The following is a 23,662-nucleotide window of genomic DNA, read 5'->3' as shown; positions in this document are numbered from 1 at the left end:
GATGGTGAAGAAAGCAGCTCAGAAGAAGGCAAACAGATTTCTTTAAACCCCCCCCCCCCCCCAAAAAAAAAAACCAAAAAACAACCCAGCACTGGCAGCTTAAACCCTCCTTCTCAGACACAAAGAGCAAAATTGGCACCTGTGGCAAAGGAAAGGCAGCAGGGCAGGGAGCAGGGCCATGCTGCAGGCGGGGGCACTGGGGTCGGCCCTTTGCCCCAGCACACAACTGGAGAGCAGTCTCTGCTCATCACTGGTGGAGGGAGGCAGGAGGTGAAGGCTTTCAATTAATGTTTTTAAGCCCACAAAATGACACTGTCTGTGTGCAGTGAAGCACAAGGCAGCCTCTGGGTTGATAACACTGATCTATGTTTTCCAAACACGCTCCAGGAAGCCACAGGCAAAGTTCAGGTTGGGGCTGACAAAGGCACAATGGGTGCAAAGGTAAAAATCTAATTAATAATGAATAGCAATCTACTTCGTCTCCGTAATTTAGAAGTGCAGCTCTTAATTAGAAATAATTACTTTCTAATCTAAAATCATTAAAAAGAATCAAACATTAGCGAAAGGAAAGGCAGCCCCTAGGAAGGTGCAGCTGATTCCCTGACGCTGGGTGCCATGCACCAAACAGCAGCTCCTGCTCAGCCCCAGACCCACGGGGCTGCCTCCGCTTTGTGCCTCCATGTCAAATGGGCAGTCATTCACCACAGCCATACAGGGCTCCCAGTCTTGGATGGAGCTGTGAGCTAAAGCATGGGCAGGTGAAGCTCAGCTGTGCTGAGCTGTGATTTCCCTTTGCAGCTGACCAAAGCATTGGTGCACATGGAACAGATAGCTGGGAAACGAACCAAGCATTCTTAAACCAATCCCATGTGATAGCATGTGCGGCCCCAATGCCTCCAGGCACAACTGAGGAGCACTGCAGCCCTTCCCAGAGAGAACAGGGCATGATGTCCCATCTCCATCCATGAGATGCCCCACAGCAAAGCTGACCCAGGGCTGCTCCTGCCTCACCCTGCACATCACCCCACACTTCTACTCCCTTCCTCCAGCCCACAGCATCAATAAGCCAGTCTGTAAACGCCCACAGCGACATCGATGATGGAGGAAGGTGTCCTACCTGAAGCAGGAAAGGTGAATGGGCTCCTTGGCATCTGCTGGCAGCAGGCAGTGTGGTGGCTATTTGAGCATTGCGGTCTCCTCCCCAAGTCTCATTTTGGGAGCAGAAAAACTGGCTTTGCCACCCGCCCCGGACAGCACGTGACACTGAGAACATGACCCGTCACATTCACGCCTATGGAGCCTGGCAGACATTTCTGCCTCCAGCATGGGCAGAAGCACTGAGCTTGACCCCATACCAGCTCTTCAGGGCACTCCATTGGGAATACACCAAGGGCAGAGCCCTGTCAGATACACAGGATGGAAACTTGGAGGTCCCCTTAGAGCCAGAAGGCAAGAACCTTCACCACCAGGTCTTTGCTGCCTCTTTCCAGAGCATCACAGCCCAGGCAGGGCTCCTTCTGCTCATCCTTGCTGTTGGCTTCTGCTCCAACATATCATTAAGCAAATAGCTGTCAGCAGAGAGCAGTTACCAGCAAGTCTAAACACTTGCATAATGTGCTTCCCCTCTAATGCAATGCCCTCGTTTCTAATAGCACCAATATGGGATAATAACAGCAACAATAATGTCAAGAAGGGCTTGTGTACCTGAAAGCTGATTTGTTTTCTCCACCTAATAAAAGGTATTACCTCTCCCACAAGATTTGCCCCATTTAAACCCTTCAAATCTACAGCAAAGTTCCTCCCACAGTAATTACAACTGTAATTGTAACTCATGTGCAAGACGACCCTGGGTACCCTGCAGTAGAGCTGCGGCTGCACAGGGGTTACCCACCCCAAAAACCTATCCATGGATGCACTGAGCTTTCTGGACTCATAGGAGTCCATGCTGGCCCCAAATGCAGAGCATGAGTCCTCCCAGCAAGGTTAGATCAGAAGTAAGAGGTAGGCAAGGCGCACAGAGATCAGGGTCAGGATGAGCACGAGGAGCACGACACCAGGTCATCGCAGGGCAGGGAGGATGCTCACTGTCAGGATCAGCTGGAATCCAACCCTGCGTGTCCAAACGGCTCCTGCCATCCCCTGATGAGGATACTCACCCACAGGCATGGTGCTTGACCTTGTTTTGAAAATCATGACCCTATTACAGCAGTCGCTGCTCTCTGCCTGCCCTGCCAGGCTTGTGGTATGATGATGGGGCACATCCGTCATCCTCCAGCCACAGTCAGGAAGGGCACAGCCCTGGCATTGCTGCAGGGACATGGGGACACAGAGCACCACCCCAGGGCTGTGGATCCTAGGGGCTGCCCCAGCCAGGCCACAGCCAACAGCGCGTTGTAACATGAATTTGGTTGTTATCATGTGAAGGGACATCAGTGGTCCCAGACCACAAAGCACACCTGAGCTCTGCTCTCAGCCTACAGCAGGCATAGAGCTGCCCACAGAGAGTGGAAGGGAACATGGCAGCCAGCACCCAGCATCAGTGCAATGAGCTGCTGTCAAAGTGCAGAGCTGCACTGCCAGAAACATTAATTAGCACAGGACTGGGCATTTATGTCCTCCCACGCTGGATTTAATTACTGTGCTAAGCAGCCTTTGGCTACAGAAGACCAATCTTTCTGCTGAAATCACATCACTACAGACAACTGTTTATTTATGATCCAGTGTGTGTACCTGGGGAAGAAATGCCACAGCCTTCCTCCTCCTGCCACAAGCTCTCCTCTTCCTGCTCCTGAGTCAGAACATTTAATTCATGCTGTGGGTGATTCACGACACCTGGACACCCATCCCCTCACTCACAGCCACCAGCACTGCTGGCACCAGAGCTGCTGCTACTTCCAAATGAGCAGGACAACCACTCGCCCCTCCTGCGTCAGAGGTTTTGCTGCTGCTGAACGTGTGTGTGTTAATAATGAAAAGTGAGTCCCTGGGAATGTGGCTGGGCCAAGGCTGGGAGCACGTCGGGAGAAGCAAGCCTTTTTCATGTTATAAACCTTTCCACAGCAGCTGCCAGGAAGCAGCATTTGCAGCTGCAAGTAACAGAATCTCTCCTAAGGAAAGAAAATAATTGTGGGAGGCTTTTCCCCCCTCCCAGCTCCTGCCAGCATCTCAGCTATCTCTTATCTATTCTCAGCCACCTCTCATCTCTCTGAACACCACCAGAAGTTCTCAAATCACTGCCAGCTCTCATCAGATTCACGAGCAAGTCAAGGCTGAGCAATAAGACCTCCAGACAGTTGGATGGTGAATTCTGATGCATCCTTTGGGTAGCAAGATTTCAACAATTGTAACTATTTCTGTTGGTAATCTACTGCGGTCCTTGCAGAGGCACACAAGTGAAGCTGCTGCACAGTTGGGCATTGGCTGTTCTAACAAAAAGCAGGTGAGCGTGCGACTGAAAGAACTGCGTTATTAAAAATAATAATAAAAAAAACCCTTTCCTTTAATTATTAAACTACACAGAAGCACTGCAGGCCAGCTTAAGTAGACAACCTGCAAAATAAATAAATAAATAAATAAATAAATAAAAAGTAGCTGCTGCTTCATAAAGCCCTGTTATCATCATTTTTTCCTCTTCTGACATTTCTGTAAATCTTGGCTTTGTGGCAGGAGCCAAGGTGACATTTTGTGCCAATGCAGTAATTTAGAGCTCAGATGTGGGAGCTCTCACACCGCAGCCTCTGTTTAGTGCCTTGTTTGCTATGGAAGGTTGCCCTGCCATCAGAGACCCCAGCTGCCCCTGCCCCACAGCAGCACACAGCCCTGCCCCAGAAACCAGCCAGGGGACGAGAAAAGGCAGCACAGCTTTTCCCTGCTGCTCTGTTAGTGCCCCTTGCCACCTGAAACCATTCCCAAAACGAATCCTTTTCCAAAAATGCTATCAATGTAAAGAAAAAGTATGTAATTTATTGTAGCACAGATGTTCTTCTTTCCTAATCACATTCCTTTCAAGTCTAGCATTCTTTAAAAAGCAAAATAAAATACTTTGATTTGATCAGCCTAACCAGGACTAAGGCAAGGGCTTTTCCATGCATTTAAAACCAGAGCAGCATTAGCAGAGAGGTATGCTAACACAAAGAACATCTCTCTGTTGCACAACAGAGCAGAGAAACTGCTCTAAGCCTTCAGTACTGCAGAAATCTGCAAGACCTACTAAAACCCAGACGATTTTAAAAATAAGATCTGAGCATCACTCTTACCAATGAGGCAGGTGTGACACTCAGTCACCTCTGGTTTGCTATTCTGGACTTCTTTAAGTTCCATTTAAGCTGTGCATTTCTGCTCTTGTGATTCCAACAGAGGCTGTTCCCTCCCAGTGGGAAAGCGCAGAAGATAGAAATTGTAAAAAGGAACAAAGCAGGGAACTTTCATAGCACAAAGGAACAGATACGATACGCGAAGCAGCTTCTGAGACAAATTAGGACTCCTGCTAACAGAACCAAATTGCTTCCTCTTCCCCTGCTTTAATAGATCTTAGAAGAAGGAGCATTACATTATAGTATTTTTATACATAAATTAGAAAAAAAAAACAGTATCTGAGTCTGAACAGTCTGCAGCTGATATGTCAAGTAACATTAAAAAAGGGGCATCCTACGGCTCAATTCTCTCATTAGATTGCTCAAACAAGAATCAATCCCTTCTAGCCAGTTTCATTTATTGCTATAAAGTAAAGTACCCACATTCTTAGGGCCAGATCAACATTTTTCCAGTTTGTGCTGAGGCAAGCATTCTGCAAGAATAACAGCACCCTAGTGAGTCCCAGTCCCACATCCCTGAGTCATTAGCAGACACCTTCAGGAAGCTGGGGCTTCTCTTCTGCAACAGCGGCTCAAGAAGGAACCCCCTCTGTTCTATTCTTTCCAGTCTCGAAAAATAATCAGGAGTGATAATCAAAAATCTTTATCTTCTCTTGCATCTTCTATCCATTTCAGCTCCAATGCTGAGCACTCAGAAGCCTAGTTATGTCTCTCTGACTTAAAAATCAACTATGACTTCAGCTAACTCTTAAATTGCCAGCTGCTACTCTTTTCTCCAGCACTGTCTCCACAGTTTAGAGAGTTTCTCCAAAGAGCTTGTTAACACATACAGCAGAGACACCCCGCTCCAAGCCTATGGAAACAGGGAAGCAGTCTGAGCTTGAAGTCTGTCACATCCTCCACCAGCCTGGACTATGCTAATCACATCCCTCAATGAGCTGTAAGAGCTGTCATTGTCAGACTGCACTTTATCACTGCTCTTGCAGTAGCAGCGATCAGTTCATCTTTTTCCTTTTTAATATCAGCCATTACGTCAGTCTCCAGCATGGAAAATACGAAGCGAGAAGGTCAAGAAGGTCTTAATTAGATGGGCTTTTATTGCTGGGATAGTTCCGTTCTAGCCTCAATAAGAGAGAGCTGCAGTACAGGCAGCAAGAGCTGGAAGGCATCTTGGATGTACGAAGCACTGTTTGAAGCCTGAAAAAAAAAGAAAAAAAAGACACATGAATAACTGTGCTACCAGTCAGCTTCAGTAACCTCATACTCATTGCAAACAGCATTGATTGATGTACATAGGAAACACAACCCTACTGCTTATTGGGTCTTTACAGCTTCCTTCTAGAAATCAATTTAATGTAAGTTTTTGAGGGGCTTTATGTCACTCAGCAAAAAAGCAACTGGCTTAAAAGCTGCTACACAAGATCAAGTGTGATCTAAAGGCAGGATACTGCTTTGTGTAAGAGATAAAAAGCATTTCTTTCAAAGAGAAACATAAGCATGCTGCATCAGGAAGGAAGAATACACCAACAGAAACATCCATTTCCCATCCCACCTCTGAAGTTTACAAGCACTGAGGACCAACTTAACAGCTGGGAAATGCTGGGACTCTTGCATGCTGATTTATGAGCTTGTCTAAGATTTGAATTCAAGCATTGTACAAAAGTGCTAGAAATCCAAATATCTGAAAAAACTACTCTGCATCTTCTGACCCACGATAGCTATCAGCTGGGACCAGCCCAACCATGCTCACTCTTCACTAACATTCATGTCCTGTGAAGATCTACAGGCATTTACCAAAATCTGTAAGTTATCAGATAGTTAAGTAGAATCTCAGGCTGCAGGTTACAGAACTTTGCGTGCCTAAGGACAGTGAGGTGGAAAAAACAGTGTATCTATTTTTTGAGTATTAGCTTAAAGTTTTAAACTTCAGCATAACTGACCTCCAAAAACACTCCAGTGATTAAGGGATTAAGCACATCTGCCTTCTCTTCGACCTGCAGAGACCAGACATGTATTATTTCTATTGAAATTTTTATCATATTACTTCAAGCAAAATAAAGCTAAACCTTCTGTAAGGTTACAGTCACCACTGCTCCCCTGACAATATGAAAGCTAAGGCACAAGGTGCAGAGGATCTGCCCTGCAGCATGCAAATAAGAACAAGGATAAGAACACACTCAGTGCAGGCCCTCTATGGATACACATCTTCAAATGAACTGCAGGCAGTCAGAATGTAAGGATACCATCTTCAGTAACACCTAAATGTTTTGTAATATCTACAACAGAATCACGAACCTCATTTCCTTCTGTCTCATCAGTATTGTCAGCACCAACCCCCACCACCACTCTGTGCCAGGCTGAACACCTCTGGTGGCATTCAAAAGCTCAGCATACATTCAGCTGCCACAGTCTGCAAAAAAGTAATCTGGGAGACCAGACTACAAAGCAAAAACCTGCATGCATAAATGAGGAAGCACAACAAGTGCTTTATGGTGAGGATTCCAATGCTGTGCTGTAATCAAGTAATACATCTCATCCCTAAGAACTGTAATGCAATCCTTACCCCTGCAATTGTTAAGCACGTAGTAAACTCTTTGGAGAACGATGACAGTTCCTTACACAGCACCATCGTCACCCTGTGGAAGAAGAGTGGAAAGCTATACAGTAAATACAGTCTACAAGGAACAATCCTCTTTTAGTATTCATGTAAAACACAAATACCTTGTTTCCACGTACATAAAGTTAAATTAAACCAAAACTGGTACACAGCATTTCAACAGTTTATGAAGATCCAAAAGTTCCCCAAAGAAATGGGGGAAAAGAATGGTGAAAAAATAAGTAATTAAAATTGAAAATGTGAGAGAGCTTTTAAAAGATAGACACAGCAATTCAAAAAGGAACAGTACTAATTTGCTTTATTACTAACGAGTACCATTTTCTGAGGTAGAAAGTCTTGTGCAGTTCACATCCTTATGCTGCAAAGAAAAATCCTCCATGCATTATTTGTATGATCAGGCTATTAATTAGTGCAGCAATTTCACAGTGCCATGTACCTAACAAGCTACACGACTAGCAAAAGGGTACTTACAAATCACTTTTATACAGCTGTTTTTGTCACATTTTAAATTTCTATTTACTAACTAGCAGAAGTTTGGGGAAAACATCTCGGCTGTAACAGCTTTTGAGCAGGGTTTCCTTTCTTATCAATAAATGTCTTCAAGCTAGATAAAAACAGCTGAATTACCCTATGGGTGGCATCCCTATCTTCCAGCACTGAACATCCATTCAAGAGCAGAATTCAAGAGCCCTGCACCCCTTGGAACTGCAAAGCAGCCTTAAACACTTTAATCATAGGTTATTACATGCTACACATTTATGAAGAGATAAACTTACTGTGAAAGGGACTTGGCTCTGTCTGTGGCAGTCACTTTCTGTTTCTGACCATGCAGAAACAAAGCTGCAGTTTTGTGGAAGGTTTCAATGGAGTATGCTGTCAGTTCAGCCAGACTTCTTATGGCAAATGCATGAATATCCTGTAAGAGATGAAAAAAACCTCCCATATCATACAAGAACTAGCAGCCTTTGTTGTTTAAAGCAAATAAATAACACAATGCACTATCTGCCTTTTCAGATCCCCACATCTGTGCAGAAATAGAAACCCCTTAGTTCCAGTAATCACAACTGTAACTCAGTTGCCAGATAAACACACTGTGATCAGATATTGTCTTATTCCATGGCTCAGTTACCTCTACTGATTTTTTAACATCATGGTCACCACCTCCAGGTTCTACTTCCTGGTTTTCTTCACTCTCTTTTTCTTCTTTAGGAAGACTGCTGTTGAACTGTGCTATCCATTCATGAGCAGATTTTCTCACCTGTATGATGATAATGACTAAAATGAAGCCCCACTGCACACCACAAAACACAGATCTTCCTGAAGGAAGGAGACAGCTACACCAAACAACCACAATAAACTATCCTTGTGCCTTCTTAACTTTGTAGGTTGGCTGCATGCACGTAGTAGAAGACATTCATTTCCCTAACACCAGGTGCTGGGATTTACCAGCAGGGCCATGATTAACTGAGGAGCTTCAAAAACATGCCTGCAGAATGCTGCTGCCACTTGGTGGATCTGAAAGGTAGTGAAACAATGGCAAGAAAGGCATATCTTCTTCATACCAGCTTCTGAACATAGTAAAACCAACTGATTCGTGCCAAGAGGAGGGCTGCAAATCAAAATGGTAGGCTGGTTTCACTGCTGCCACAGTGGCTGATAGCTTACTGCTCAGTTTTCTTTGCCACCAGATATTACTGCCCAGTGATGGGGCAAAGACCCACTGGTGCCCACTGATTCAGAGCCACAAATATTACAGAACATGATTTTGCCTCATAAAGTCAAAGGAAAAGACCCATTTCTTTTAACTCCAATTGTTAAAGTGTCTAAAACACAGCTTGTCTTCATGCCTTTTCACAAGCAAAGCAAGACTGAGAAGCAGGTCTTATGAGAAATCTCTCCAGCTTTTAGAGAAAGAGAAACAACTCACCATGATCAGTTTATCTGGCTTGGTGGAGATATGCAATTCTGAAAACAGCTCTGTTACTTCCTTGGTGAACTCCTCATCTCCTAAAGGAAAGAGAAGGCTAAAGAATCCCCAGAAAGGATAGATATAGGAAACAAGCAGGACTTTAATGCACAACTAGTTTTGCACAAGTCTCTCGACTGTTCTTCCTGAATCATCAACTCAGGCAAGGATGCATCACATCTGGCCTGTTAAATATAATTTATAACGTAAGTTATGGACAGGTGGAGTCACCAGTGCCAGAAGATTAGCTTTTGCTCTCTCAATCCTGGTTCTTTAGCTAAGGTAATTCAATTTTTACAGGCAGGCAATCTATAACACATCAAATAAACACAGCATTTTACAATGCACTAAGTTGTGCTTTACCTTGGAGAGTCTGAAATATTGCTTAAAGCCTCCAGTTCTCCAGTTATATATGGCAGGGCAGATGTTAACAGTGGGAGAGAGGCAGTGAGATCCATCACAGAAATATAGAAGATACATTAAATGCTAAATGCTAGCAAGTGCAGGTGTGAGCCCTCCCTGATGAACCATTTAGGTAAAAGAAATGCAAGAAATTTACATTAATACCTGCATAATCTTCAAGAATCAGATGGCTTCTCTGTGCGGAGACACCTCTAAGCCTTTTGGTCCCCTGGCTAACTCTCCTTTAAAAAACAAAAAAATTTGCTCTCCCCTAGGTTAGACAACCTATTCCAAGTCTTTCCCTTATGAACAGGGAAACCCGGTGTCTCCTTGTATTATGAATATTGGCTCAAGGTTGGCTGTAAGAACAGACCAGAAGTCAAGTAAATCTAATCCTGTTCTGGCAAGAATTGAGTGATTTCTACTACAGAATTAATTCACAGAAGCCTTCCAGTGATGAAGGGCATTGCTACCAGTCATGCTCCTAGCCATAGATGGCTTCAGAATTAAGCATCTAGCAAAAGAATAACTTCACATTCATTGCTAGCACTCTCATGACTAGTTGGTTCTGTATTGAGAATTTCATTTGGAACCAGCTTCTCTTTCCAAACTTTCAGGTAGGATTTTTACCTTTCTTTTCCTCCTCTTCTTCTTCAAAGAATTCAGCTAAAGAAAATGCTTCATTAAGTTGCTCCATTTCCTCTTTCACTGTGTCCAACTCCTCTCCAGAGAGGGCACTTAGAACCAATTTCACCTAGTTAGGGGCAGAACAGCCAAATGGAGAATTATAAGTCCAGAAAGAAAAAGAAACAAAATGGAAGATGAAGTATCTCATTTACACTGTATGTAAAAACATTACAGATCAATACTAATGAGAAAGTGGTGTTTTCCTACATGAAGGTTGAAGAGGAAAGACAAATTAGGTAACAGCAGATTCTTACGGGTTATTAAAAGAATTGCTTTATAAAAATCTGAATGACTTCTGAATGCATATGCTGACCAGCCCTTCTCCTTGCCCTAAAACACTCTGCTGTGCCTGTAGTACTACTCTTCTCTAGCAAACAAGCACCCTCTTGATAAGGTGCTGAAGAAATGCAGGAACTGAGGTTGATTAGGCAAAGAGAATGGCTCTGGGAGCTGAGGACAGGACAGAATGCTCCCAAGGAAAACAGCAGATCGTAATGCAGGAGTCGAAGTGAAGTTGTACAATCATCCTTTAGTAACAAGTTCTGAGCACTTGATTTTGCATGTATGTACATACATCTCAGCTCTTTTTTTCTCCTCCTCAGCTGAACTCAAAAATGGAAGGAAAATTGCTCAAGGCCATTACCTTTGATTCACACTCTCTAGAAAGCATCTCTAAGGCCTCCAGATGTGAAAGACCCTGAAACTCATCAAACAGTAACCCATAATGGGCTTTCTTCTCTGTAGTCATGGTAACCTCAGTAGCTGTCTGCTGCTCTTCTTTCTCCTTTGCCTCTCGTAAGACCTGAAAAAAAGAAATGCAGAGGACTCAGCTCAATACCAGAAGATACAGAATTGGGCAGGAGAAAGCTTTAGGTTCAACAGTAAGAGGTGGCTGCTTAATGACAGGATCTCAGAAGAAGAAAAAACAATAAGAAACCAACACGTTGATAAGGAACAGCCGTACCTGAGATAACGTAGAGGTTCTGTTCATTAGGCCCTTTGTTTTTTTGAATCCAGGGTCTCCCTCAGCTATCACATCCATTGTCTTTTTCCCAATGAATTCCAAGGCATCTAAACCTCCAGTAATAACACTTTTTCCCTGTGAAACAGATTTAGGTATTGTCAGTGCTTAAAAGTCACAGAAGACCATATAACTGAAGAAATGAGACTGAGGCCATATTATGCTAGGCAAGCCAAATTGGTCCTTGTCACCCCAGAATTCAATGCTAAAAAAAGTCATCAAAAATAGAGTAAGGACAGGGAAAATGCCATGATACACTATTAATCAACAGTTTAATACAACACTCAATCAGCTACATGAATCTGACAGAAAATATTATTATTCTGTGAAGGAGCTGGTTCTCAGCACTCTGAGATATTTCGTTTCTGACACTCCAAGCAGAAAATGCTACAAACATGGGCTTCAGTTGCTTGTTTTTGCTTTTAAGGTTTGAACATCTGCAGCTATTTCAGATTCATGGGAAAAATTGACAAGACAGCAGGTCACAGAGGCACTGTTTCTAAGGGTACTGGACTCATTGAAGTCTATTTCTCACGGTCACAGGAGCAAGCTGATTTCCAAGCAATTTGGGCTGGTTTCATGAGTTTCTGAAGAGGAGAATGAGTTTCACATCTAGACAATTCTCTGAAAATATTCCAGGAATGAGTCTGACTCTCCATTTGACTGAATGCCCTGAAGGAAGGGAGCACAGATAACAGCACAGAGGTGACATGCATGGGAATGGATGCCCATCCTTGAACTGTGTGATGCATGCTTGTTATATATCAACACTTCATATACAACTAAACAAAACTAAAGATGACTTGCACATCAATTGCCAGCATGGCATGAGATAATGCCTGTTTGAAGGCTGACATACTCTCTCACTAATTATCTCACAAAAGCCAAAATTAAGTTTCTTGATGCTTCAGACAACGCTCTCAAACTCATTTTCTCCTGCTTTCCCAACTCACTCACTGTGCTTTGAACAGCAGTAGAGATGGTTGATAGAACTCCAAAAGCTCCAGCAATAGGAAAGGAACTGCCATCACCAGCTGCATCTGCGCTGCTAACATCGGGATTCTCACTTCCTGCATTAGAAGGCAGAAAATCAGCTTCCTCACTCCCACAAAAAGATCCTTTCAGCTGCTGAGTGCAGAAAATTAACTAACAAAATGTGTCAGCCAGAAGCAGGGTTAGAACTGGAAAAAGGACAGGAAAATAATCTCAGTTCTAACACCAGTAAGCAATGTGCTGTTTTTAGCACTTTGGTATCTACACCAACATGAGAGATAGAACACGATTGTCATTTGGGGGCTGATTGTATTGAGATTTGTTTCAGTGTTGTTCTTATGCAATAAAAACTGACCTCTGGCAGCATCTCTGGTCTCTGAAGAGATTTCACTAGGACTGGGGATCCCAAGGGTTGTTTCTGCTTTTTCTATGACATTTGAAATACCTTGACCTAGAAAAGACAGCAGCAGTGCTTTATCCATGTGGTATATTTTATCCCTCATAAGAACAGAGACAGCATCAGATCTGTATATCGTTTTCCTACTATTCTGCCTTATTCCTGTACAAAACAGTTTAATCCACACTAAAGCATACCGCTATCCAGACTCTTAACCTTCCAGCGTAATTAATTCTGATTTCATTCAGGTTTTAAATCAACTTGCAAAGTTTTAAAACATCAAATTATTCAAACACCTCAAAAACTTGGTAGTTTTGGTTGAGTTCCTCTCCTTAATCTCCCTGTACCTTTTGGCACGTGCTTTCCCACTACTTGAACAGTTTTCTTGACGTTTTCCAGTACTTGCTTCTATAACAGAAACCTCATTCTCAAGAAAAAAAGAGCTCGTAAGCTCCTGAAACATGAGGCATGGTTAAAATATTTATCAAATACCAGAAAGAGACTTACCTACAGTAGCTACAGTAGCAGATGCAGTTGACAGAAGGGATTTCCCCCAGCTTCCCCAGTACCCCCATCCTGACTGAGACGCAGGAGGTTCTGAAACCTTTATCGAAGAAAAGCAGAAGAGAGCAATTCAGGTAACAAGAAGAACACACGCAGCCTCTGATGGGTAACTTTCACAGTGCTTTTTCTTTTCAAATGAACAGCAATGTGAATTTTCAGAATTCTTCTGCGCACAAAGCCACAAAACTTCAAGTCACATCATTCAGACTGAGCACAAACACACACCTTGGAAGTTTCAGCTGTGGGCTTTTCTGTGTCAGCAGACTGAATTGGGGCTTTAGGTTCAGGTCTTTTCCGAGTCACAGGCACAGGTTCCTTCTCTTCATTGCTCTCAGTGCTGCCAAGTTCTACCACCTTCTGCTCACTTTCATCCTCGTAAGAGATTTCCTCTTTCAGATTTTCACCATTGTCTTCTTCAGACATGACTACTGCATTCACAGAAAGCAAAGCAGATAAAATAACCTCTCGCTTTCATGCTGTGACATTAGTTCAAAAGCAGCACACCTGTGCTTTAAATAATTCAGCAGACCTCTGGCAGAAATCCCATCTTGCTGCCACACGTACCTGCACAAACAGATTACGTTTTTAAGGGAGCTTCTACAGGAGAAATGTCACACCTGGAAGCTTAAAGTCCCACAGGAACAAGTGGCCCTATCTCACCAACACACCTTCTCTGCAAGAAACGCTGCCAGCTCTGAAAAGCAAACAAAACACACAGCAGGTGATTAAATACATGGCTTGATTCACAAAAAATAAGAAAATAAAATAAAATAAAATAAAATAATAAAATAAAATAATTGTTTACGATCAGCTGTTTTGGAAGGGGTTGGATACCAATGGGGACAGCTATTAGAAAACAAGCAGGGAGGGAGGCAAGCAGCTGGTTTGCTTTTATATTTAGGGCTGAGTTGTTTCGTGGTGCTCAAACAACACGGGGTGTGTTACAACGGACGGGGGGACACGGCCTCTGCATCCCGCAGGGGCGGATGACACAACAGCACAGGCTGCGGGCACCCGCACAGCGCTGTCCGCACGGGTCCCTGTGCTCCCGCAACCTCCCCGCTGCCCAAGGAGCCCCCCGGCTCCATCGGGACTCCGCACCCCGCAGTCCCCCAGCAACGCCCCCAAAAGCCGCACCGAGGCGGCCCACGGGAGCCCCTGCCTCACCAGCCGGGCCTCCGACGCCGCGCTCCCCCAGCGGGCGGACCGCACCATCGAGAGGAGGTGCAGAGCGGCGCCAGCTGGCTGACACCGGAAGTGAGGCGCACCCGGAAGGGCGACCGAGCAAGCACTTCCGGGTTGCTGGGCCGGTGGCGGCGTCTGAGGTGAGGGTTCGGATCGGGTCCGTTCGGGTCGGGCCGTACCTCCCTGCTCCGCGGTGACGTCAGGTTTCCTTTTGCGACCTCAGAACGCGGGGAAAACGGTGAGGCAGCTGCTGCCGTGAGACGTCGGGGCGCAGGCCTTAGCTCGGTGTTTCGGCGTAGAGGTGCGGTGAGGAGGGCGGCTTGTAGCGTGACGTCATTCCCGCCTGACGTCATTCCCGCCTGACGTCATTCCCGCGTGGTCTGACTTCACTCAGCCAGCAGCGTGCCTGGCCGTCGTGCTGCTGTCGGTGTGTGCGTGGCTGGGGACACTCAGCTATTCATTTCCAGTTTGTACCCTTGATTGTGTTGAGCAATTAGCAGGAACACACTTGTTCTCACAAATCCATCGTGGGCTTTCCCTGCAGCACGTCTCCCATCTCTCCCCATCCTGCCAGGCATCGAGGGCCCGCGCTCCCTGGGTTTCCTATGCCCATTGCTTTTCCTCGGAGCTTCACTCCATCACATCTGATTGAGCTGTAGGTGTCTCTGCGCACTGCAGTGGAGTCAGACCAGACAGTCTTTAAAGTTCCCTTCCAGCTCAAGCCATTCTGTGATTCTGCTTTGCCCCAGTCACGCAGTTCACACCTTCAGCTCTGTGTCACATGCTTCCCTCAGATCTGAAGTGGGCCACACGGGACAGCCACACCCTCTGCACTTCAGCCCAAGCTGCAGTCAGGATGCAGACTTCCTGCAGAAGTCATCAGTGAGCACCATTTGGTGCATGTTGTCGCCAGTTAACTTGTTTGGAAACCATCATAAAGCCAAAATACACTCCCACACTGTTTGCCAGGGGCGGTGGGAGGATGGAGCAGGCTGTGAGGTGTACCTCGGTTTATTGCTTTGCATTTCTCCATGTGTGAGATGATGTTATGATCAGTGAATGCAAAGCCGTATAACTTTCAACCTCTTGGGTCCCAATCTTGCAATGCTTTATAAATGTGTGTAATGTTAAGTAGTCTCAGTATTTCCATTGACCTCAGTGGGACTACTTAGAGTACTTTAAGTTAAACACAAACATTTTTTCAGGATAAGTGCCAAAGATGACTCATATAAGCGTACGCATCATGGATTTTTATCCTTTCACTGCTATTTGTTGTTACAACTTCGAGTCTCCTGAAGGTTCAATAAGTTGAGCTCAGCTCCAGGTTTCATTGTAAAGTAGCCAGTTTCTATTCTGCACATTTCATCTTGCTTAGGTTTAATGCTGTCTTGAAGCATTGTAACGTTGGCACTGCTCAAGCTTTATCCTTTTTGGATCCTTTATCAGCTCCAGCAGCTGTTTTGCATGAATGTGATGGCTGAAGAATGCGGATTTCAGAAATCATTTTATTTTTTTCCCAGCATTCAGCAATGAGAGATCGTTGTCTGCTTAACAATAATGGGTTTTCCAAAAGTGAAATGTGACAAACAATTTAGAATAAATCAGACCTCGAGGAGTTTAATAGTAAAATTCAATGACCCATCACCAATGTTTTATACATTATGCAAGCTCAGTGCAGACATAGTGGAGAGCATATGCAATTACTGAAGATAATTATCTTATTCTTATGAGGGAAAATGTTGCTCAGTATTTCTTCTGTTAAATAATTGACTGAGGTTTCTAATGTCGTTTTGGAAGGAATGTCGCAGACATTTGGAAATCTAATAATTTAAATTAAATAATTTAAAATGGCAAAAATAACACAGGCCGAGTACAGGAGGTGCTGGAATTGTTCTCTAATAAATCTGAAACATTATTAGTTGGGAGATTATAGTTTTGAAAGACTGGAAGCTGTACCACGTTTGATTCAATAATGAGGGACGGGGTTTGCGTTCGCTTTGTCACTATCAACAGCTGGAGCTGCAGCAGATCTTGCTAAGTCAGGCCAGATGTCAGCCATCCACAGAGCACTCACAGCCCATTGCCTGCACGTAAGGAACCTACACGAGGTTACCCAAATAAGCCAATCTGCTGTGGGCTTATTTGGGCTTTCTGAGGGCTCAGAAACTCTGAAAACGCCAGAGGTCTGAAAAAAGAGAAAGGTTAAAAATCCCTCCTTCAAACAAAAGGGTGGTGGTTGGTCAGCAGCAGTCTTGGTGGTGTGTTTTCAGACCTGTGCAGTCTGTGGCTGGGATGCCATTCTCCAGAGGCAACACAAGTCAGTAACACTTCCCCCAAAGTCTAACTGGTGGAAAATATGTGTGAAAGAAGGCTTGGTATTCTTTTTCTTAGCTGTTTAGCTGTGGTAAAGTATACTCTTCAGCACGGTGATGCAACAGTTCTCGGTGCTGGTCTCATCTTAAATGAACAGGCAAGAGGAGCAGCAGAGAAAGGAAAGGAGAAAAAGAGGGCAGGTGAAGGGATTGCTGTTTGCAGAGGAACAAGCAGAGGGCCTGGTTTCTCGTTTCCATTGCAGGATTCAGTGGGTGAGTTGGTCAGTCAAGCTTGAAGGAGAGTTGGACACAGCTGTCTCTTTTGCCTCCTTTGTGAAAATGATTTGGCAATAGCTGTAACAGAAATGGGTCAGATACACATTTCTCATCAGACGTCAGGTCCAGAGTCTGGTTTGACCTTCAACAAGTTATCTTTAAGTGAAAGAATTCCAAGTCTGGCAAATTCCTATTCAGCAAATTTTCCCATTCCTGAATATGCTTAATTTGTCTCTGCTGGAAACACAATTAGTACAATCAGCCATATGTATTTATAGCAAATTATTTTTCATAAGTGATGTGAATTCTGTCTGCCTTAGGCTGTGTTAGCGAGCGGTTCTGGAAGGACAAGAACTGTCTGCATTATTTATTAAGAAAACTTACTCCTTTGTATTGTGATATTTATGAAATTCAACTCTGCTTGCTTTGTTATTGCTAGAAGAGAAGATGATGAATTTGAAGTCACGCTGTCAGGGGGGTGAAGTCAGATATTTTTTAAGATAACATTTTAGCCTGTGGCTTCTGTACTTTGTGAGTAGTTTTCTATGGCACTGGAGCGGTGTAGATGGAATCATCACCTCAGGGAATGCATATTGGATTAGAATTTCTTTATGAATCAGGCTTCCAGGAAAATTGATTACAGATTTTCTATTAATGGTGTAATCTCATTTGGTCACAATTTGGTTTTATTCTGTCTTTTAGAAAAGAAAATCTTTGTGTGCAGAGAACCTCAAGTTAAATTCTCCATTCTAATGCCTTCAAATATCTTGTGCACACATAAACCTCAAGGGAGAGTTCTGTCCCTAGAGAAAATAATTTTTCAAACAGCTGTGAAACGGGGCAGGGTTTGGTGTGGTGAGGATAATAAGCAAGGTGTGACTGCTGAGATGTAGCAGCATAAAGCAAAGGATTTTCAGTAGGAGTTTACTGTACAACAACACAAAAACCAGAATGCAGCAGCAGCAGCAGCAAAAAAGGTTGCCCAAAAAAGGGAAGTGTGTTTAGACATCGGTGTCCTGCTATTCAGAATGGGACTTCCTCCCTTCGTAGGTAGATGCCACAGTAATTCTCCCTGCACAAGAAACGAGGAGAGTGTTATCTGGTATTTAGACACATAACATTGATTTTACCTTAAAATCAAGTAAGTAAATGTACAAGTGCTAAAAATCAAATGTGTGAGTGCTTTTATTCCTCGATGCTAAAGGAAAAACCAGCATTGAAAAAACAGGACGTGAAGGGACTTTGATGGTGGTGTGGAGGAAGGCAGAAATTATTTCCTCTCTTGCTTTTCTTCCTCTATTAAGAAAGCACTTCTTTTTTTTGCTGTTAACAAATGCAGGATCCACTTTCTGATCCTGAAGGTACTTAATGCAGTTTGAGTAGGCCGTACAATTTTTTCTTCTTTTAAAGCCACGTTTCTCTTATTGATTACTGTTCCCAGTATTACTTACTTGGATGGGAGGAAGAATGTGTGGAGGACTGAAGGTTGTGCTGATGCCATCTTACTCTCATTTCATTACTGTGTTCTGAGCAAAGCTCTGATTTGGAACTGCTTGGCTGGCAGTTTATATTATGCTGCTGGAAATCTGTTTACTGGGAATGAAATTTGAATACACCATGAGCATGCTGCCATTAATAAACTTAATCGTGTTTTTTTTTCAGTTGGATTTCCAGTTTCCTCTCACAATATTGATGGTCTTGAAAGTGCATTTGGATCCAAGACGTTTTCTACCAGTGAACAAATTAAGAACCTCCTCTCTCTCTCAGATCCGTACAGACAATTTAATATCTTGTGACCTCATTTCTCCAAATTAAATGAAAAAGCATTTTTCTCTTAACTTTCCATGAAGCTCAGCTATTGCCTGTTAATTTTGACTGTTAGTGCTGATCTTTCGATTGGACTTACACTGGAAAATGTAGCTTCTAATGGGACACTTGCTTTTGAGTCTTTCAATGCATCACTTCATCCAGTGCCTCAAGCTTTAGCAAGTTCCCCAGCACACCATGATATCATAGCCAGAGAGGGAACCAGTATTTTAATTGAATGTAAAGTGAACATCAGCCAATATGAATATATTCTTTGGTATAACTCCAAAGGACACCTGCTTCAACAGAAAGATGAAGGTGAGCTTTTCTGCTGTTTTATATCCTTGGGCGTTCTGCTTTTATACAGTACATGAAAGTCTCTGGAACTTTATTGTTTTCTCTTCCTATCCTCCCATTTTTACAGTTGGGGAAATAGGAGAGAACAAGACAAAGCTCTGGCATATGGCGGATCAGGCTTTGTACCCAAGTTCTGAAGTCCTAGCCCACCCATCCTGCTATAATGCCCTTCTGTCATTTCGCTCAAGAACCATCACAACGTGCAGTACACAAGAACTGAGTGTATATCCTACCAGATTGTAACTGATGTTATTATTGCTCTGGTTCATATTACATCTTTTCAAACACACAAATTAAATACAAGTCTCCAAAATTATGACCTTTTCAAGCTGTCAAGCCTTGCTTTAATTTTGTTACAGGATTTTATAAAGCATGAGGTAACTGATTACATTTATTTTCTGGTTTATGCACCACTGAGATTGTGGAAACCAACACAGCTTGTAATGGCCAGGGTTGAAATGGATGCTATGTAACCCTTTCCTACAGAGAGAGAAATAGTTTCCTACTGGCTCTTGTAGTTCTGTCCCTCCAATTTTTAAAATTAATTCTAAAAAAGGCTTTTGCAGATCTGTGTGGTATCCTCTATTAGTATTAATGAAGGTCATTGAGCTAATTGATAGGATCTTCCCAGAGGCCGTTGTACTGCTTTAAGTATTCAGTAACCTCTTTGTAGTTATAGAGCCATGTGGAAATTAGTTCAGAGTAGACTAATTAGAAGAATGAGTTATGAAAACAATTTCTACCCCAAGTTATAAACCCGTAGGAAATACTGCATAAAGCTTCTTTTATTGATTTCTTTTTACATGAGGTTTGTGTATCAGCACTGCATGCTCAGCAGAAAGCTGTGTCTGAAGAAAACTCTGGGTCCTTTTGCCAGCTGAGCCATTTAGACTGCGATCTTTTTCATGGGTCACTTGACTTTTGACTCAGAACATATGGAATATTAGATTCTATAGAAGACAGTCCTTGCACATAGTGAATGACAGTGAGAAGTTCTATTTAAGAATTAGGTTCCCTGTCAGATAGAACTAGTGATGCAAAAGCACTCCAAAAAATATAGGTGAGAGAAAACAGAAGAACCAGAGTTGCAAGTGCACAAAGTAATTTACCATTAAGCAGTAGGATGGCTAACTGAGTTAGAGCTTTGTCACAAGCATAAAAAGGAAAATTTAATTCTTGTCCTACTGTGTTATGCTAGAAACAGAGAGCTTACTGTAAAGCTTGTGGAGCAAGCAGCAGCATGTCTCTAGCTTACCTGGCTGTTTGTGTTTCATTAGCTCACTTCATTTCTTCTGAACCTCCAGGTGGACGGTGGAGGATTGCTGGTAATTTCCTTAACATCACAAGGGTCAACTTTGCTGACCGGGGACGATACACGTGTGCAGCTGTTCATGGTAACAACACAGCGTATTCCACCGTCACCCTGAGAGTCACCTTCACTTCGGGAGACATGAGCATTTACTACATGATTGTGTGCCTCGTTGCCTTTGCCATCACGCTCATTTTAAACATAACTCGTCTGTGCATGATGAGCAGCCACCTCCGCAAAACAGAGAAGGCTATCAATGAGTTCTTCAGGACGGAAGGGGCCGAGAAGCTTCAGAAGGCTTTTGAGATAGCCAAGCGTATCCCCATCATTACATCTGCCAAAACGTTAGAGCTGGCCAAAGTCACTCAGTTTAAGACCATGGAGTTTGCTCGGTACATCGAAGAGCTTGCCAGAAGCATTCCCCTTCCGCCGCTGATCCTTAATTGCAGGGCGTTCATGGAAGAGATCTTTGAGGCTGTGCGAGTCGATGATCCCGATGAAGTCGGCGAGGCAGAAAAACAAACCCAAGCCTGCGGTACCCAAGCTGCAATGTACCCCATCAACCCGGAGATCAAGCGCAGCGATTCGCCAGCCGCGGATTCTGACGATGGGTCTGTGAATGAGCAGGGCCAAGAAATAGCTGTTCAGGTGTCCATCCACCCGCAGGCAGAAGCGCAGAGCATTGACACCGTTTCTCATGACAGCTGCCAGTTAGCTCCTTCTGAGGAGGGCACCTGCTGAACCCAGCCACATCTGTTGTACAGGAGCACGGGTGTCTCTGGGATAACGTGAGAAAGGGGTGTGCAAACAAGCTGCCTCATCCCCTGTGCACAAGAGTTGTTTTTTTTTTCCAAATTGCAAGGTGCCAGAACTACTGCTGATGTCTGTATTTCCCGTCAGTGTTTCGCTGTGTTGGTCTAACAGTTTCAGATCCGTAAGAGAAGGGTGTTTGAATTGTTGTTCAGTGGATTTTCTTTTTGAAGCAGCTTGTTTTACTTCAAGTATTTACAAAACAGTAATTCTTTCATCAGCTCCTTGGTACCCTCTGATACTTCTGTGTTAGAAGTAGCCAAGCTGAGCAGAACAAGATGCAGTAAGATCTTTTGCTTTGTAGGCCTGTTCTTCCTTCACAAAGTGGAAGCAGAATTCCTTAAAGCCAATGTTGTTACCCCAATGAATTGAGTTGTGGGCTTTTTTTGAATTGCCTCACACTGCGTGTAGCCCATCAGAACCATGGTGAGCTTGAACAAATCTGTTTTGCGTGGCGTGCTTCTGTGTTGCTATCAAAATGTACTGTGTTTAGAAAAATAATTGCACCGAGATCTGCTGCTGAATTAAACAAAGTGCTGTGGCAGCTTAGAGAACAACCAGGGGATCTCTGCTTTCTGTGCATCTGCATCTGTACTCGAGCGTGTGGAAAGCAAATTGCTACAAACCTTGTCACTTAAGCTTGGTGCTGATTGCCAACTGCCTTACCCTGGTTCTGTCTTGCAGAGTGGAGCAGTCGGTGGTACCACTGGAACTGTCTTTTGGCTCTGCTGATTTCACTCGCTATCGAGAAACCAAAGTTTCATGTTGCATTTGACGTTGTTGTGAGAAAAGAATGACAGTGATCGTCCAGAGGCGTAACTTAAAGGGAAATTTGTCTACAGTTAAGGTATCTCAGGCAGTTATTTCTGAACAGTGTAATAATGGAGGGGAAAAAGCAATGCCACTGACTTTACTCTGGCTACTGCTTTCAGGAAGCAGTGGGAGAGAGGGCTTAGCAGAGGGGCTGGCTGAGCTGCTTGCCAGCCCGTTTCCAGAGCAGAGTGGTTGAGAGTGCTGCCCTCTCCCATCTGCTGAAGAGGAAAGGCAGCTGGCATCCATACCTACACATGTACGTGCTGCACCAAGGATCTCCTGCACGGCTTCCTTCCTCAGCTCTGGAGCTGTGGCCTCATGGAAGCCACAGGCAGACAAGAATCAAGTATTTTCTTTCACACGTTGGTGCTGATTTTTTTTCTCCCTAGCATTTATAAGTTGTATCACTTAAATAGCATTAGATATCCTATCGAGATTCAGTAGATGTAAGGGTTGTAAAAACTCCACAAATTAATTTTTTACAACTACTGGAACCATTCTGCCATATAATTTAAACAACTTGGCAACAGGAGCACCATTTAATTTCCCACAACTCTTTTTTCTTTTCCTTATTATTACAAAAATGTCAGTTGAACAAGTGATTCTGGAAGGCTGTTCAGGATTCTTAAGAGGATTTGACTCTACATTTACATGAGTAAGCAGGCACAGTGGTAATAACAGGGTGGAGCTTTCTGTTGTAGTGCATCCTCCTCACAAAGGGTCTGAGCAAATTACATTTATCACATCATATCAAATGATGGGAAAGTGAAGCATCTATTACTGTTTTAAAATACCTCCTGGGGAAAGTTCTGCTAACAGCCACCAGTAAATGCAGCCTACTTGGCTTTGGTATAATGGGTAAGAGCTGTGTTTTTTGGTGAGAATGAACACTGCTAGCCTTAGTTGCAGTAGTGCTCTGACCAACTTGGTACCTTTGCCAAGACTGTAGCAAACATCTGCTTCAGGGGAGGAAAGCTTGCTATAGACACGATAGATGCTGCCCTCTGCAGTAACTTCTTGTTAGTTTCCATGGTTTGGTGGCACTTTATGTCTAGGTGAGAAATTTGTGCAGTTTTGTGTAACCTGTCTGATTTTTAAAAAAGTTTTTGGTGATCAGTGTTAAACTCTTGTGAATAAAGGGCTGGTTCTAGAAGCCCTGCCAAGATGCTGCTGGCTTCATTTCTGTCTTACAGTGAGCTCTGCAGATCTATTGCCTGAGCACAGATCTGGGGGTTTGTACCACTTTGTCCTGCCTGAAAGCTGATGGCCACAGGAGAGGGTCGTCTCTTTAATCTCTGTTGAGCCACAGGCCCTTGGCGTTGTAGCTGCTCCTGCCAGTTTTCACAAAACAGCTCTCCTTGCTTCTGTGAAGCTCTTGCATTCCTTGTGGCAGTAACATCTTTGACATTTCCCCTTCCCCTGTACGCAGTGTAGAGACGCAGCTACGAAATCAAAGCTCCGTTTAATTGCTTCTGTGGAAGCAGTTATGCAGTTGTGATTGACAGATGTCTCGTCAGAAGCAGCAGCTTGCAGGCAGCAGGATGATCCTGGAGGTGCATCAGATGGGTGTCAGGAGAGGAGTTTCGGGATTAACTCAATCTGTTCTCTGATTTTTATTCTTTATTTCCATAGCTCCGAGTTCTCACTGAGCGCCGTTACGCGCTGTCGCCATGTGTCCCCATTTCTGGTGGAGGGGAAAGAATCCTACATCCAGGTCCTCAGAAATGCAATTGCCGTGTCAATTGCTGGATAATAAAGCCAAGTGTTTTCCTGAATTATTGCAGCGTTTTGTTTCCCAAATTAATTCCATCCCTGGGAAGGAAGCTGTATTGCA

The 23,662-nt window shown here is 43.8% G+C and overlaps 2 protein-coding genes across 2 annotated transcripts; one reads left to right on the top strand and one right to left on the bottom strand.

Moving 5' to 3' along the window:
• Positions 1–5,408: 5,408 nt before the first annotated feature.
• On the bottom strand, positions 5,409–13,383 carry FAM114A2 (family with sequence similarity 114 member A2; the record flags this gene model as incomplete). Its single annotated transcript, XM_079542483.1, has 13 exons — positions 5,409–5,510; positions 6,254–6,307; positions 6,877–6,949; positions 7,707–7,846; positions 8,060–8,188; positions 8,858–8,937; positions 9,929–10,052; positions 10,629–10,787; positions 10,950–11,084; positions 11,964–12,076; positions 12,355–12,450; positions 12,904–13,000; positions 13,186–13,383. 13 exons carry the CDS (start codon positions 13,381–13,383, stop codon positions 5,409–5,411), a joined length of 1,500 nt encoding a protein of 499 aa, XP_079398609.1.
• Positions 13,384–18,577: 5,194 nt separating this feature from the next.
• Positions 18,578–20,946, top strand: MFAP3 (microfibril associated protein 3; the record flags this gene model as incomplete). The annotated part of the gene is made up of 2 exons (XM_079542361.1): positions 18,578–18,857; positions 20,201–20,946. The coding sequence occupies 2 exons, from the start codon at positions 18,578–18,580 to the stop codon at positions 20,944–20,946; spliced, it is 1,026 nt and encodes a 341-aa protein (XP_079398487.1).
• Between the last annotated feature and the right edge of the window lie 2,716 nt (positions 20,947–23,662).

This window comes from Tetrao urogallus, assembly GCF_951394365.1.
Source record: "Tetrao urogallus genome assembly, chromosome: 14".
Taxonomy (NCBI): Eukaryota; Metazoa; Chordata; class Aves; order Galliformes; family Phasianidae; genus Tetrao; species Tetrao urogallus.
The sequence above is the reverse complement of the archived record's forward strand: the minus strand, read 5'-3'. Positions and strand labels throughout refer to the sequence as shown.